General features: G+C 43.2%; 1 protein-coding gene across 1 annotated transcript in view; it reads left to right on the top strand.

Annotated features, from left to right (window-relative positions):
• Positions 1-15,000, top strand: part of limd1a (LIM domains containing 1a) — a 45,026-nt gene that overhangs the window by 15,168 nt on the left and 14,858 nt on the right. Inside the window, exons 2-3 of the mRNA XM_083662648.1 lie at positions 1,293-1,394; positions 14,256-14,323. Coding sequence (XP_083518774.1) covers positions 1,293-1,394; positions 14,256-14,323 — 170 coding nt within the window. The remainder of the gene's footprint in view (positions 1-1,292; positions 1,395-14,255; positions 14,324-15,000) is intronic.

Here is a 15,000-nt window from a genome sequence, read left to right as displayed (position 1 = left end):
GTTGTGTTGTGTTGTGATACGTTGTGTTGTGTTGTGTTGTGATACGTTGTGTTGTGTTGTGTTGTGTTGTGATACGTTGTGTTGTGTTGTGTTGTGTTGTGATACGTTGTGTTGTGTTGTGTTGTGTTGTGTTACGTTGTGTTGTGTTGTGTTGTGTTGTGTTGTGATACGTTGTGTTGTGTTGTGTTGTGTTGTGATACGTTGTGTTGTGTTGTGTTGTGTTGTGATACGTTGTGTTGTGTTGTGTTGTGTTACGTTGTGTTGTGTTGTGTTGTGTTGTGTTGTGTTGTGTTACGTTGTGTTGTGTTGTGTTGTGTTGTGTTGTGTTGTGATACGTTGTGTTGTGTTGTGTTGTGATACGTTGTGTTGTGTTGTGTTGTGTTGTGATACGTTGTGTTGTGTTGTGTTGTGTTGTGTTACGTTGTGTTGTGTTGTGTTGTGTTGTGTTGTGTTGTGTTGTGTTGTGTTGTGATACGTTGTGTTGTGTTGTGTTGTGTTGTGTTGTGTTGTGTTGTGTTGTGTTACGTTGTGTTGTGTTGTGTTGTGTTGTGTTGTGTTGTGTTGTGTTGTGATACGTTGTGTTGTGTTGTGTTGTGTTGTGATACGTTGTGTTGTGTTGTGTTGTGTTGTGTTACGTTGTGTTGTGTTGTGTTGTGATACGTTGTGTTGTGTTGTGTTGTGATACGTTGTGTTGTGTTGTGTTGTGTTGTGATACGTTGTGTTGTGTTGTGTTGTGTTGTGATACGTTGTGTTGTGTTGTGTTGTGTTGTGATACGTTGTGTTGTGTTGTGTTGTGTTGTGTTACGTTGTGTTGTGTTGTGTTGTGATACGTTGTGTTGTGTTGTGTTGTGATACGTTGTGTTGTGTTGTGTTGTGATACGTTGTGTTGTGTTGTGTTGTGATACGTTGTGTTGTGTTGTGTTGTGTTGTGATACGTTGTGTTGTGTTGTGTTGTGTTGTGATACGTTGTGTTGTGTTGTGTTGTGTTGTGATACGTTGTGTTGTGTTGTGTTGTGTTGTGATACGTTGTGTTGTGTTGTGTTGTGATACGTTGTGTTGTGTTGTGTTGTGTTGTGATACGTTGTGTTGTGTTGTGTTGTGATACGTTGTGTTGTGTTGTGTTGTGTTGTGTTGTGTTGTGTTGTGTTGTGTTGTGACACGTTGTGTTGTGTTGTGTTGTGTTGTGATACGTTGTGTTGTGTTGTGTTGTGTTGTGATACGTTGTGTTGTGTTGTGTTGTGTTGTGTTGTGTTGTGTTGTGTTGTGACACGTTGTGTTGTGTTGTGTTGCAGGGATCTGTGTGAAGTGTAACAAGGCGGTGTTTGGAGCCAACCAGGCCTGCCAGGCTATGGGTAGCCTCTACCACGACAGCTGTTTCACCTGCAGTGCCTGCAGTAAGTACTCACTCACTCACTCACTCACTCACTCACTCACTCACTCACTCACTCACTCGCTCGCTATCTGACCTTTGCCCCCCGTTCACTCTTCCCTCCTTGGGTCAATTCAACGTAAAGCTTATCATGTAAACACGCAATCATTTGTGGATTAGGCTCCGGTAGCGGCGGGCGGGCGGTGTTTGGTTTCTGGGTGTGTCACTCAACTCCTCCAGCCCCGCGCAATGAGCAAGGAACAGGCAAAAACAGAGAAGGCCCATGGTAACACTTTCTATGAAGCCCATGTCTATAACGCATTATAAGCATACTTATAACTATTCATAATGCTTTATAACTATCATCATAACACACTATAAAGCATCTTATAATCACATATAAAGTCAAGTGTTATAATGCATTATAACTGCGGGTCCCTCAAGGACATTTTTTCCCCCATGGATCATAATGCACTATAATTCCTATAGTTGTAATACATTATAAGATATAAGATAACATATTATTATAATGTAACATTACATAAACATAAATTGTTTGATCAAGTCACTCATAAGAAGTAAGGGAATTTGTAAAAATAAATAAAAGAAAGTTTGATGAACAAGTGACTTCTTAAAAACTTTCAGAGATGAGGGACACTTTACCCCCTTATAATCACGTTATAATGCATTATAACGATGATTATAATGCCTTATAAAATGATTATAATGTATTATTACTGTGGAGATTATAGTGCATTATGATCCATGTGGGGAAAAAAATCCATAAATGACCCACAGTTATAATGTATTATAACACTTGACTTTATAAGTGATTATAAGATGCTTTATAGTGTGTTATGATTATAGTTATAAAGCATTATGAATAGTTAGAGTGCTTATAACTATAGTTATACAGCATTATGCTTATATGCTTATAATGCGTTATAGACATGGGCTTCATAGAAAGTGTTACCGGCCATCTGTCAAGTTCATTCATCCAGTGGAAATCATTTGAGCTACAGCCAGGCTTCAGTTGAGGTTCAACGCCCCCGGCTGTACTTGGCTCCAGTCCTGATCTTCTGGAAGACCGACCTGTAGTCTCCTGGCTAAGTAGCAGTGGACTTCCAAAGCCAAAGTTCTGCCTGTCTGGATGAACCCGGCCAATTAAAACCTCTCCTCCAATTAGCGAGTGACGGGTATGTGGAATATGTGTCCCCCCAGCGCTGACCCCTGCCCGCTCCCATTATTCTGCGCGACCTTTGACCTCAGTGGTCGCGCCCCCCAGATCTGCGATGAACACACCGTGTTATCTGGCCCTCGTGCACGTGTGTGCGTGCGATAGAGACACTGCATGAAATAGGCCATGCCCATCACGGGGGGAAATCGCTCCGTTCACTCCCATAGACCAGCGTCATTTTCCTTGAATTAAACATAGCTAAAAGCTGTTGTGTGGTGGGGCTGCGCAGACAACAAATGTAAAAAGTTAAAGTTTTGTTGTACTCCTGAGCAAAACAAGGAAGCCATTGAGAATTGGCGAGAAGAAAAATGTGGATCTAGCTGTCAAGAAGTAAGTTGGAGTGTTCATCTTCCGTATATACAATCTTTTTGTGAAACACGCAACCATGCACGTGACATAGGAGAACGCCAGGATTGGAGGGGGGGGGGGTTCTGTTTTCCCCCGTCTTGGGCGTGGCTTCTGAATGATGACGCATTACGCAGTGTCTCTATGGGAGGAAAAGGGGCGGAGCCTCATAGCGAGGGGGGATGAAGCCGATGTCTGAACGGGGGTGGTGGGGGGGGGGCGAAGAGAGGAGGATACACATGCCTCTCATAGCTTCCTCCATGTGAAGGGCATAAGGGTTGCATTTGCTGTGCCTGGCCCCAGGGGGAGAGCATCCAAGCTGGGTAGGAATGCGGGCGTAGGGGGGCCTCAGGAGGGCCGGGCTCCAGGAGGACAGTGGGTGCTGTTATGTCAGCTGGACCCTGAAGAGATGGGAGCAGCACAGTGCCGGCCGGACAGACAGGGGGAGCATTCACCACCCAGCACACACATGCTAGTCTGCAGACTGGCACACGTGTACAGGCACATGTCTGCATGCATGTACCCACACACTACACCTACAGCAACAACACAGTGTTGGGCAAGTTACTTTCAAAATGTAATATACTACATATTACTAGTTACTTTCATTTGAAAGTAATGAGTTACTTTACAATATTACTGTCTGTGTAGAGTAACTCGTTACTTATTACACTACTTTTGCATTACTTTTACCAAAACAACAGCAGCAGCAGAATGACATCGCCACCCCGGAACCATCCCGAAAAATAATTTCAACCGCCTTGAAGTCAATGTAAACAATCCAAAATTTTAAATGGTATTCTTTGCCTTTGTTATTGTCATCTATAGTGGTTATTTGCATAAAAACACACAGTTTGATTAGGAAATGATTGTATCTTTTTTAAAATATGTGCTTTGATTTAATAAAATGTAACTCAATTTGTAACTTGAGTGACTTGACAAAGCAACTGCTATAATATTACTGAAATCCTACAAGTAATAAGTTATATTACAGAGTTACTGCTAAAAGTAATATATTACATGTAATATGTTACTTTTGTAACGAGTTACCCCCAACACTGGCAACAACACAGAGATGCACATGCTCCCGATAGGCCACGCCCCCTGTCATCTTCCACTGCAAAATCTCATGTGTCATGACAACCGTCACACTTGAGTTGAGTTGCATAACACATCTTTATGAGCGTGAACTTCCTCCAAGAAACCCCCCCGCCCCGCTCCACCCATGAGCCGCTCCGGGGAGGACATTCCTGCTGGCTAGCAGACTAGCAGAGCTCAGACTAACGTGTGTCTGGGTTTCATCACTTGGCTGCGGGGGGGTGGCTTGGGTCCAGGCTAATCATTGAACTCAGTGGCGTGCCTGACCAAGTTGGTGCCCTAGGCAAGATTTTTGCTGGTGCCCCCCCCCCCCCCCCCTCCCCCAAAGAAAATATAATAAAAATGATATCGCCGCTAATCCACCACTGCAGTGCAGGCTCAGAATGGCCCTTCCCCAGTGGCGCTGGAAGTACTTTTAGGTAGGGGGTGCTGTAAGGAAGGAACCCTCGGCGCTGCCCGCAAGGGCGCCGAGAAAATTTGACGTTTTTTGGACTTTCATCCATATTTACAAGAATATTTAATTTTAAATTAACATTAGGATTATACTGTTGTGATGTCATTATTCAGTATCTTCTCCTTTTCTCACTCACTTTCATGTAAGCACCTGCTCTCCCTTTAGTCATTTTACACTACAACAGACAGCAACACAGGCATAAACACTGAACTTATTATTATTATTATGGAAAACCAGATTATGATGAAAATCAAACACTTTTGAAGAGAGAGTGTATGAAATAAGATTAGAGCTGGGAAGCACAAACTGTTTTTTAATGCATCTTGTTGGTGATATAAACACAAGACAGCCAAATCCAACAATTTCGAAAATCCCATTTCTTGCCACTAGGGGGTGCTGCAGCACCCTCAGCACCCACCTTCCAGCTCCCTTCCCCCACTCTGGGAAAAAGCTCCGAGCAGGTAGAAGGGGGCGCGGCCGCGCAGGGGGTGGGGTGGTATGGATTAGGGACCATGGTGAAAGTGCTGCAGCCAGAAAGGCAGAATTAGAAAAATGATTTCGCTTTTATTTAAAGACTTAAGACGTTGTGCTGCTTATTTTTTGTATACTATTGTAAAATAATAGTAGGCCTATTATCATGAAAAAGTATTTGTAAAAAAAAAAAAAATTATACCCTCTCTGGCGCCCCTAACGGCTCAAGCGCCCTTAGCATTTGCCTAGTTCGCCTAATGGACGGCACGCCACTGATTGAACTGTTTTCAAACGGTCGCAGGTAACGGCCTTCTGAGACTGAGAGCAGCTCTAAGCCGCCTGTTGGGCCCGTGGAAATCTAGCGGAGATGATGATGAGCCTGGTTTGTTATCAGGAGTTTAAACAGTAGCCAACGACCCAAAGAATGTGTGGAGCAGGAGAGAGGAGCGTAGAAGGAGGGTGAGAGGAGAACGCAAAGTCTCAGTTGGATTGCCGGCCCCCCCGGAGGAGGAGGTCCACTGGGAGAGAGGGCTTGAGGGGGATGTAGATCTTTAACTTTGAAACCCTAGATGCCTGAGAAGAACTGATATTGCCTGTCCTTATTGAAATCCTATTACAGTGCACACTCCTCTTATAGGGATCACCTTGGGACTGGTCAAATTCATCACTAAAAGCTAGGGATGTCACAATATATCGTGATATCAAAACGTGACAATATGTACCGTTGAGATGAAATCTCATATCGCGAGAAAAAGAAGCTGAACATGGTGGCACTGATCTGCATCCGATTGCATGCTCGCTCTCCTTTTCATCGCTTTGTTTGAACAGACGAGGGACGTTACAGACACGGAGGATGAAAATGGTGAAATGACTCAAATTAGCGTGGAGGATGCCCCCTCAACTTACAAATCGAAAAAAAAAAAAGTTAAAATATCGTATCGTTATCGTGAACCCAATATCGTGTATCGTATCATAAACTGAGTGTATCGTGACACCCCTACTAAAAGCAGATGATCATTATCACAGATTTTTTTTTTTCTTCATTTTTCATGTAGATTACCATCTAATTGACTCAATTACATGGATTACAGTACATATAAAGGAATGTTATTGATCTATAACATTCTTGTTATTCATTGATCTATACAGTAAATTTGGCCTCCAGCTGTTTCAAACACAACCGTCTCACATAGACAGACCAAGATGCCGCAATCTCTCCATATACAGGCAGACATGCACCGAGTATCGCTGCTCTATCTCATTGGCTCATTTTTGTAAATAAAAAATAAAAGAATTACTGTCGGTAAAAACATTTTTTTCCATTGTTCTCAGGTGGGACCAGGCTCAAATTGATCACTGTAAGTGGAGTATTGATCACTATAAGTGAATTATTTAAACAGCAGTTGTATAGGAATGATTCGGGACCACGCTTTTTGACCAATATAAGCGGGTGATCACTATAATAATAACCGTGATCACTATAAGCGGATTCCACTAGGGCTGGGTTAAAAAAAATCGATTCTTCGATTTTCAATCGATTTTTATTTTAATCCTTTGATATCGATTCATATGTCCAGAGATCGATTTTTTTATATAAAAAAAAAGAAGAATTATAAACATAGGCTATACTATTATAGGCTGTGTGTGGTAGTTGAAACATAGTTTCAAGTTGACGTTTATTTATGTTGGTAGTTTAAACAAAAACATAAATACTGTAGGCTACATGAATGGAAATGTTTGATCATTAATATCTACTTTTAGAAATTATATAGGCTGAAATCAAATCACTGTGCATCATTGTGAAAGTGTCTTTATTGACAGATGAAAAGGCTGTTATTTACCCTTGGTCACCACCTGGTGAGTAAATATATGTGTAACTAAAACCATTAAAATTGACAACCGGACCGCAACTTTTTTCCCCCCATGTATCTACCGGTCCTTGGCGCAAAAAAAGGTTGGGAACGCCTGTGTTAGATAACTGGACAGTCATGTAATTCAGGTTACAGCTCAAAAAACATGTTTTAGTATCACTAACCAAATCGATATTGAAATGAATCGAATCGGAATCGAATCGAATCGGGATTAATCGATTCGGAAACCTTGTGAATCGGAATCGAATCGATTCTTGAAATTTGAACCAATACCCAGCCCTAGATTCCACTGTATCCTATTATTTTGGAACCATGAGAACCACCATGAAGACTACAGTGAGGCTGATCCTGCATCTTCTCACTTTCTTCTCACTCAGCAGAGCTGAATATAGCTGGGTTGGTTTAATTCGTGTGATAGCTCAGTGGAGCAGTGGGAGGAGGTGTGACTGGAGTTTGCCGTGACACGAGAACAGAGCTGTGATTATGGTGGAGCGAAGCTGTAAGAGCACAGAGACCCCCTTCTCTCTCCCCTTCTCCAATCACATGCCTGCTGCCTAAATCACATCAGGCCCGATCATCTCAGCCAATCAGCGGGCTTTGGAGAAAACAAACAAAGCATCTGATTGGTGCTGCTGAATCCATCGGTGTGCTAACAGCTTGCTAGATAGTTTGCGAGGGTCTCGAGCGAAAACATACCGGCTACTCTGAAAATCAATGCGGTCACACTATGAAAGAGAATCGTTCTTAGGTGCAGCAAAGTTTTTCTTTAGCAATTAAACATAATTATGTGTTCAAAGTAGGACAGGGGCAGTGTTGGGGGTAACTCATTACAAAAGTAACATATTACATGTAATATATTACTTTTAGCAGTAACTCAGTAATATAACTGATTACTTATAGGATTTCAGTAATATTATACCAGTTACTTTCTCAAGTAACTCAAGTTACAAATTGAGTTAGTTTTTTTTTAAATCAAAGCACATATTTAAATAAAGATACAATCATTTCCTAATCAAACTGTGTGTTTTTATGCAAAAAAAAAACCACTATAGATGACAATAACAAAGGAAAAGAATAACATTTTAGAATTTTGGATTGTTTACACTGACTTGAAGACGGTTTAAATTCTTTTTCTGGATGGTTCCGGGGCAGCGATGTCATTCTGCTACTGCTGTTATTTTGGTAAAAGTAATGCAAAAGTAGTGTAATAAGTAACGAGTTACTCTACACAGAAAGTAATATTGTAAAGTAACTTATTACTTTCAAACCAAAGTAACTAGTAATATGTAGTATATTACATTTTGAAAGTAACTTGCCCAACACTACCCCTATGTGAAAATGAATTTGAGATTTCCAAATGGCTGTATCAGAGATGTGGATCTTATGCTGAGATGTCGTTTATTTACAGGACAGGAGGGGGTTAAAGGCTTGATTATGAAATCATGGCAGGGTAATCTTCTGCCTGTGATTACATAAGGGAATTCAGATTATGTTTTGATTAGAAAATGGCCTCGCGCTTTCTTCTAGCCCTTAGGTATTTAACGTGATTATGAAAGAGAATTAGCCAGTTGGTTCTGGCGCTTTTCAAATCGTCGGTCCCGACTTCTGACTTTAATTAAGCTCTTATCTTTGCACAAAGCTCACAGCCTTCCCCTCTCTGACTCATTGGAAAAAAGACGCTCATCCCCTCCATCCTTCCCTCCTCTCTCCTTGAGGACACGGTCCCAAAGCGGTGCGTCAGTAATTACCCTAAGGCCACTTCTCCACACATGGCTTGATCAGAATGGCTTTTCTCCTCCTCTGAAGGTGGTTACTGTCTGTGTGAGCTTTGGGCCAGACCGTCCTTCATACTGCCTGAACATTCTGTCTCAGAATAGATTGTGCACTTTGCCAAGCAGCGGTGGTTCAAAGAATCTTGTGTGACATTGATTTGAAAGAGGAGTCATGGGTTTGGTTGGTTGTTTTTTTTCTTTGTCTTTCAAGTTTTTTTTTTTTTTTTATTGCCTCTGTATTGTCTGTATAGGCGTAAAAGCGATGATTGTCTCCAGCTAAATTGTCAAATATCACCGCCTGCTTGCTGCCCGGCACTTAACTTAAAGGGATAGTTCAGTTTGTTTGAAGAGGGGTTGTATTCTAGATTCACTTGATTGTCCCACGGGTGGGAAATGTGTCTTGGGCTAAGAGCCACACTGCAGCCATAAGAACATAACATACACATACAAACACATGTTCATAAAACAAGTAAAAAATATGTATGTACATTATAGAAGGGAAAAAAGGGTATCTGCACAATGAAATGTCTGGCAAAGCCACAGTCAGGGAAGCTCGATCAAAAATACCGTATGAGGGACTTGCATACAGTCAGTGTACTACATGCAATAGAGACAGTCCGCATGTCTGGGAACGCCCATACAGGCTCTAGGAATGCCCACAATAGATGCTGGGTTAGCCTGGGGGCGGGGTCAGGGTGGGGTAAATTCCCCCGTTCTATCCATTCACCAAAGTTAGAATTTAGCTGATAGCCGAGCCCAGGCAGACACGATCGGGGATTTAACCACCGCAGTAAACGCACATCTGAGCAGACGTCTTGTGTTCTGCTCTAGAACCCCCAAACCTGTAGTTTAGAGCCGCAGCACCGTCTTTTGGTGAGTCAGCCCATGAGATATATGGGCGGTTTTACCCCACTCGCGCGCCAGCCGTTTAACATTTTGTGGGCGTTCCCACACATGCGGACTGTCTCTATAGCTGGTGAACTGTTGATTATAGTGGTGACTGTATTTTCCTCATGTTACACAATATGATATTTGCCAGTTTATTCTCTGACTTTAAGCTGCTGTGCTGTGTGTTTGTGTGTTGGGAGTGGAGGAGATGAAGAAGCTCTCCTATTCGCCAGGGTTCACCCCTTCCTCATCCTCCTGGCCCCTCCCTCACCTGCCCACTCAGAAAGTGTGTGTGTGTGTGTGTGTGTGTGTGTGTGTGTGTGTGTGTGTGTGTGTGTGTGTGTGTGTGTGTGTGTGTGTGTGTGTGCACGTGTGTGTGTGTGTGTGTGTGTGTGTGTGTGTGTGTGTGTGTGTGTGTGTGTGTGTGGAGTGTTCCCTCTTCCTGTGGAACCTGGGCAGTTCTAGCCAAGCGAGTGAGAGGTGTGTGTGTGTGTGTGTGTGTGTGTGTGTGTGGAGTGTTCCCTCTTCCTGTGGAACCTGGGCAGTTATAGCTGTGTGCGTGTGCGTGTGTGTGTGTGTGTGTGTGTGTGTGTGTGTGGGGAGTGTTCCTTCTTCCTGTGGAACCTGGGCAGTTATAGCTGTGTGCGTGTGCGTGTGTGTGTGTGTGTGTGTGTGTGTGTGTGTGTGTGTGGAGTGTTCCCTCTTCCTGTGGAACCTGGGCAGTTATAGCTGTGTGCGTGTGCGTGTGTGTGTGTGTGTGTGTGTGTGTGTGTGTGTGTGGAGTGTTCCTTCTTCCTGTGGAACCTGGGCAGTTATAGCCGTGTGTGTGTGTGTGTGTGTGTTTGTGTTTGTGTGTGTGTGTGTGTGTGTGTGTGTGTGTGTGTGTGTGTGTGTGTGTGTGTGTGTGTGTGTGTGTGTGCGTGCGCGCGCGCGCGCGTGCGTGCGTGCGTGCGTGCGTGTGTGTGGAGTGTTCCCTCTTCCTGTGGAACCTGGGCAGTTATAGGTGTGTGTGTGTGTGTGTGTGTGTGTGTGTGTGTGTGTGTGTGTGCGTGCGTGTGTGCGTCAGACCCAGACCATGGAGCTATTATAGCCTGCATACAGACAGGACGTGCAGCCAGCATGTGGAATGACACTGGAAAGGAACAAAGAAAACCCTCATGGCTTTTGGCCCATCTCTGCCAGGAGAGCCAATCGAGCCCAGAGTGTTTAATCCGTTACACCTGTCTGCTAATTGGATTAAATGACCGCGTTTTCCCCTCATGTGGTGCTGGTCAGTCAGATCCAGATGTGCTCAGTCCTGCCGCAGTCTGCTCTGTGTCTCGGCAATATTACATGAAGACACCGCCACCGGGGCCCGCCACTGAGCTGTTCATTTGATTTATCTACCTGGAATTCAGCGGGACATCATGAATTCTGCAAGTGGGTCAAGTGAGTTTGAGTTTGAGTTTGAGTTTAATCATTCTGACTTGCAATACATGATTGAATTATGCAGAATGTACACTCGAAAAAACAACAAAAAAATACACATACATTATGCATTATTAAAACAGACCCCAACATCAAAAATACAATCAACGCTACAGCCCATTAAAAAGCCTGACGCCACAGGAGATGGTGGAGTTTCTCAGTCTATTTGTTCTGGTTTTTGGCAAAGACAACTGATTGCCTCTGTGCAGAACACGGCCAGTCCTTTCTTTCTTACTAGGAGGGAGGATGTGGTGGAGCGGGTGGTTAGGCTGGTGCATCATGTCCTGAATCAGCTTCACAGTGGCCTGATCTCTTCGTGTTTGCAGATCAGGTAGATGCAAAGAGACGTCCTTGAACCTCATCATTATTTTGACAGCCCTTTTCTGAACCCTGTCCATGGTGGCTCGTTGTTTAGCCGTACAGCCTACAAGCAGTACACTCCCATATTCTAGACATGGTGTGATCAGTGTGTTATAGATATCAACCAGGTCTTCTACAGGGAGCCCATTTCTTGACATCACAGTGAGAAAATGCAGACGCTTGGAGGCTTTTTTCACAGCCTCCTCAACGTGAACATCTCCACTGAGCTGATTGTCCAGATGGAAACCCAGGTATTTTGTGCTTGTGACAACAGGGACAACCTGGCCGTTGAGGATTAGAGGGGCTGGCTGGGGAGGGTCCTTGGCGAAGCATACTCTCAGCTCCATTGACTTCTTGCCGTTGAGAAGCATGTTATTTGCTGCAGCCCATTCCTCCAACCGCTTTGCTTCGCATGCCATTGATGTATCAGTTCCTATGTCAGAGAGTCTAATGGCACGGGACAGCCCTATATCGTCAGCATACCCTATATCAAGTGTATCATTGAACAGGACTGATCGGATGGACATATATAACAGGAACAGGTAAGGTGAAATGACGCCCCCTTGTGGAACCCCAGATGTAATGTCTTTCCATGTGCTATATATGCTATTAGCCACAACTCTCTGTCTTCTCCCTGTTGTATAGCTGTGGAGCCAGGTGAGGAGCTGTGGACATAGATCTAGTGCAGCCAGGTGCTGTAGGAGATTTGCATGGTCAACACGGTCAAAAGCCTTTGACATATCAGCCAGCAGTATCCGGACCATTGGTGCATTGCAAGAGTCTGTCTGTGTAAGCCAGGCGTGTGGGTGGCTTCAACAAGAGCATTTGTTGTGCTATGTCCTGGTAGATATGCATGCTGATTCTTGCATTCTTTCAGGGCTGTTGGCATGAGCTTTTTAAGCACAAATTTCTCCTGGACCTTTCCAAGACATGAGATTAGGGAAATTGGCCTCCAGTCGCCTATCTGTCTTGGGTTTGGGACTTTTGGGACAGGGCAGATGTTTGCAGCCTTCCATTCATTAGGTACAACTCCCAGTTGATACGAGCAATTCACAAGATGTGTGACAACTGGTGCAAGATCATCAGCACATTGCTTTAGTAACCAAGGTGGGATACCATCTGGACCACTGGCTTTTTTAGGATTTAGTCTTAGGAGAGACTGTTTCATCTGTCCAATGCTGCATAACTCACCCAAATTGACTGGTTTGGGGAGGGGGAAACATGCATAAGTGGTATTTCCAGTCCATGCTTCAGAAAAAAAACTGTTCAGGGTCTCTGCAACATCCATGTTGTCAATATTTTGTCAAGTGTGATTAATCACCCGCAGTCTCAAGCTGCGTTCACACCGACCTATTAAAGTTTTTCGCTGGCGTCGAGTTTACATACAAAGTCAATGCAAACGAGCGATTGAGCGTATATTTGCCTGGGAGAATAATCGCTGGGCGTCCGAGCGACAGAGACAGAGCGATAGGGAGAAAATACGCTCGTCGCTCAAGATGAAATATCCCAACTCGAGCGAAAATACACTGGCATCAGTCGCTCGCTGTTCAATGCTGATTGGCTGCCGTGTGAGAGCGAGTCAAGGATCACTCTGGCTTGGAACAAACCGCTGGTTTATTGTGTGGCAACAAACCGCATTGACAGGCTGACAGCTGACATGAAGTGAAGTCTGTACTACCGGTATGCAGCTCGCATTAGGAGCACGCTGATAGGCTTAGCTTGTAAACAATGACGGTGGCTCGTAGTGGACAAACAGCATGACATTGCGTAACGTTATATCCCCCACATGTCCGTCATTTCGTGTGCCTGTTGATGAGCGATTTAAACAGAGCGACAGAGCGATTCCAAAGGGTTGACTTGAGCGACAGAGCGAAAAATAAATATCTCGGTGTGAATGCACCTTCAGGGTGTTATTGGTGTAACTTATTTTCTGAGACTGGACGTATGCAAGATTTTCCACGAGGTTCTCTCGCAAACATCTCGAGATGATGTCCTACACCAGGGATGGTCAACTTTGATGATAGAGAGGAGCCACACAAAAGATTCCTCGCTACCAGAGGGCCAGATAGACCCCTCTCACGGGGGCCATTTTGTGTCGAAAAAGGCAGGGTAAACACAGGTGCAAGCAAAACACTAATGAGGGTTTCAAACGTCCATGATTGGAATTTGGAAACCCTCATGAGTGTTTTGCTTGCACCTGTGTTTATCCTGCCTTTTCGACACAAAATGGCCCCCGTGAAAAGGGTTGATTGTGACCATGCACTTCCACCAGTAGCCTACACTGTAACACCATCACTCCCAATTATAGCTACTAATTTGATGAAAAGGACTGGTAATCAAAGTTTATTATACCAACATTTGTATTTTTCATAATTCAAATTGAGTAATTCTTCCAGATTGACACCAGAAACTTTGCTCTAGCTTTAAAACAGCCCGCTACAGCGGCGTACATCACCCAAATATGTCATATTAATCCGATTAGTAATGTTGCATGTGCAATGTGCATCCTGGATATAGTTTGTTACAATAGCGTTAGCTCACATGCTAACGTTAAACAGTATGTGGATGGACAATGCTAACAACACCATTAGCGCCATGTTCTGGGTTGTACAGTCAAATAAAAACACCAATTTTGGTGGTCTAATGGTTGGACCAACAAAATCTGTGTTTTTGGTTAGGTTAGGTTAGGTTAGACTCTAACCTAACCTAACCAAAAACGTCCGCCTTGTAAAATAAAATAAAAAATAAAATAAAAAGGGAAATTGAATCTGCTTAATCCACTTAGCATAATTCAATAATGAAAAACATGTTGTTTTTTTGGTCTTCTCAGAAGGTTTGATTTGAGAGAAGTTGGGCGCTGGGTCTGATGTGTATTGCTTGAGTGAACTGTATACATGTTCTGTCTTTCTTTGTGTTTCCACAGGTCGAAGGCTGAGGGGGAAGGCCTTCTACTACGTCGGAGGGAAGGTGTTCTGTGAAGAGGACTTCCTGGTGAGTGTGCAACACACTATGAAATATCTTATGCTATTGTGATAGTTCAACTCGTTGTGATATCAAAAATGTATTTGGTTTTTATCTTACGGATACTATACAGCAAGTAGGCTAAGGGGGATTTAACCAGTGTTGGGCAAGTTACTTTCAAAATGTAATATACTACATATTACTAGTTACTATCATTTGAAAGTAATAAGTTACTTTACAATATTACTGTCTGTGTAGAGTAACTAGTTACTTATTACACTACTTTTGCATTATTTTCACCAAAATAACAGCAGTAGCAGCATCGTTTAAATGAATCTCAGATCCGTGCTAACTGGTTACAGTCTTGGACTGAAGAAATATGGCAGAAGCCAAAATTAAGAAGTTATTGTTTATTTAAAAATGAATTTAAATGTGAAAAATATGTTATGTTTAATTTACCTAAAAGCAAGAGGTCCTTATGTGCTCAGTTACGATGTGGTATTCTGCCTTTACATATTGAAACAGGCAGATACAGAGGGACGGCGGAGGAGGATAGGATTTGTGAATATTGTGAGTTGATGGAAGTGGATAATGAATTTCATTTTATTTTGTACTGCCCATTGTATCATGACTTACGAGAGATACTATTTAAAAAAGTTCACTCCCCTGAGTTAAACTTGTTAGATTTTGAAGAAGGTGCCATACTT

The sequence above is a fragment of the Poromitra crassiceps genome, assembly GCF_964638095.1.
Source record: "Poromitra crassiceps genome assembly, chromosome: 29".
NCBI lineage: Eukaryota > Metazoa > Chordata > Actinopteri > Beryciformes > Melamphaidae > Poromitra > Poromitra crassiceps.
This window is presented reverse-complemented; position numbering and strand designations above follow the sequence as displayed.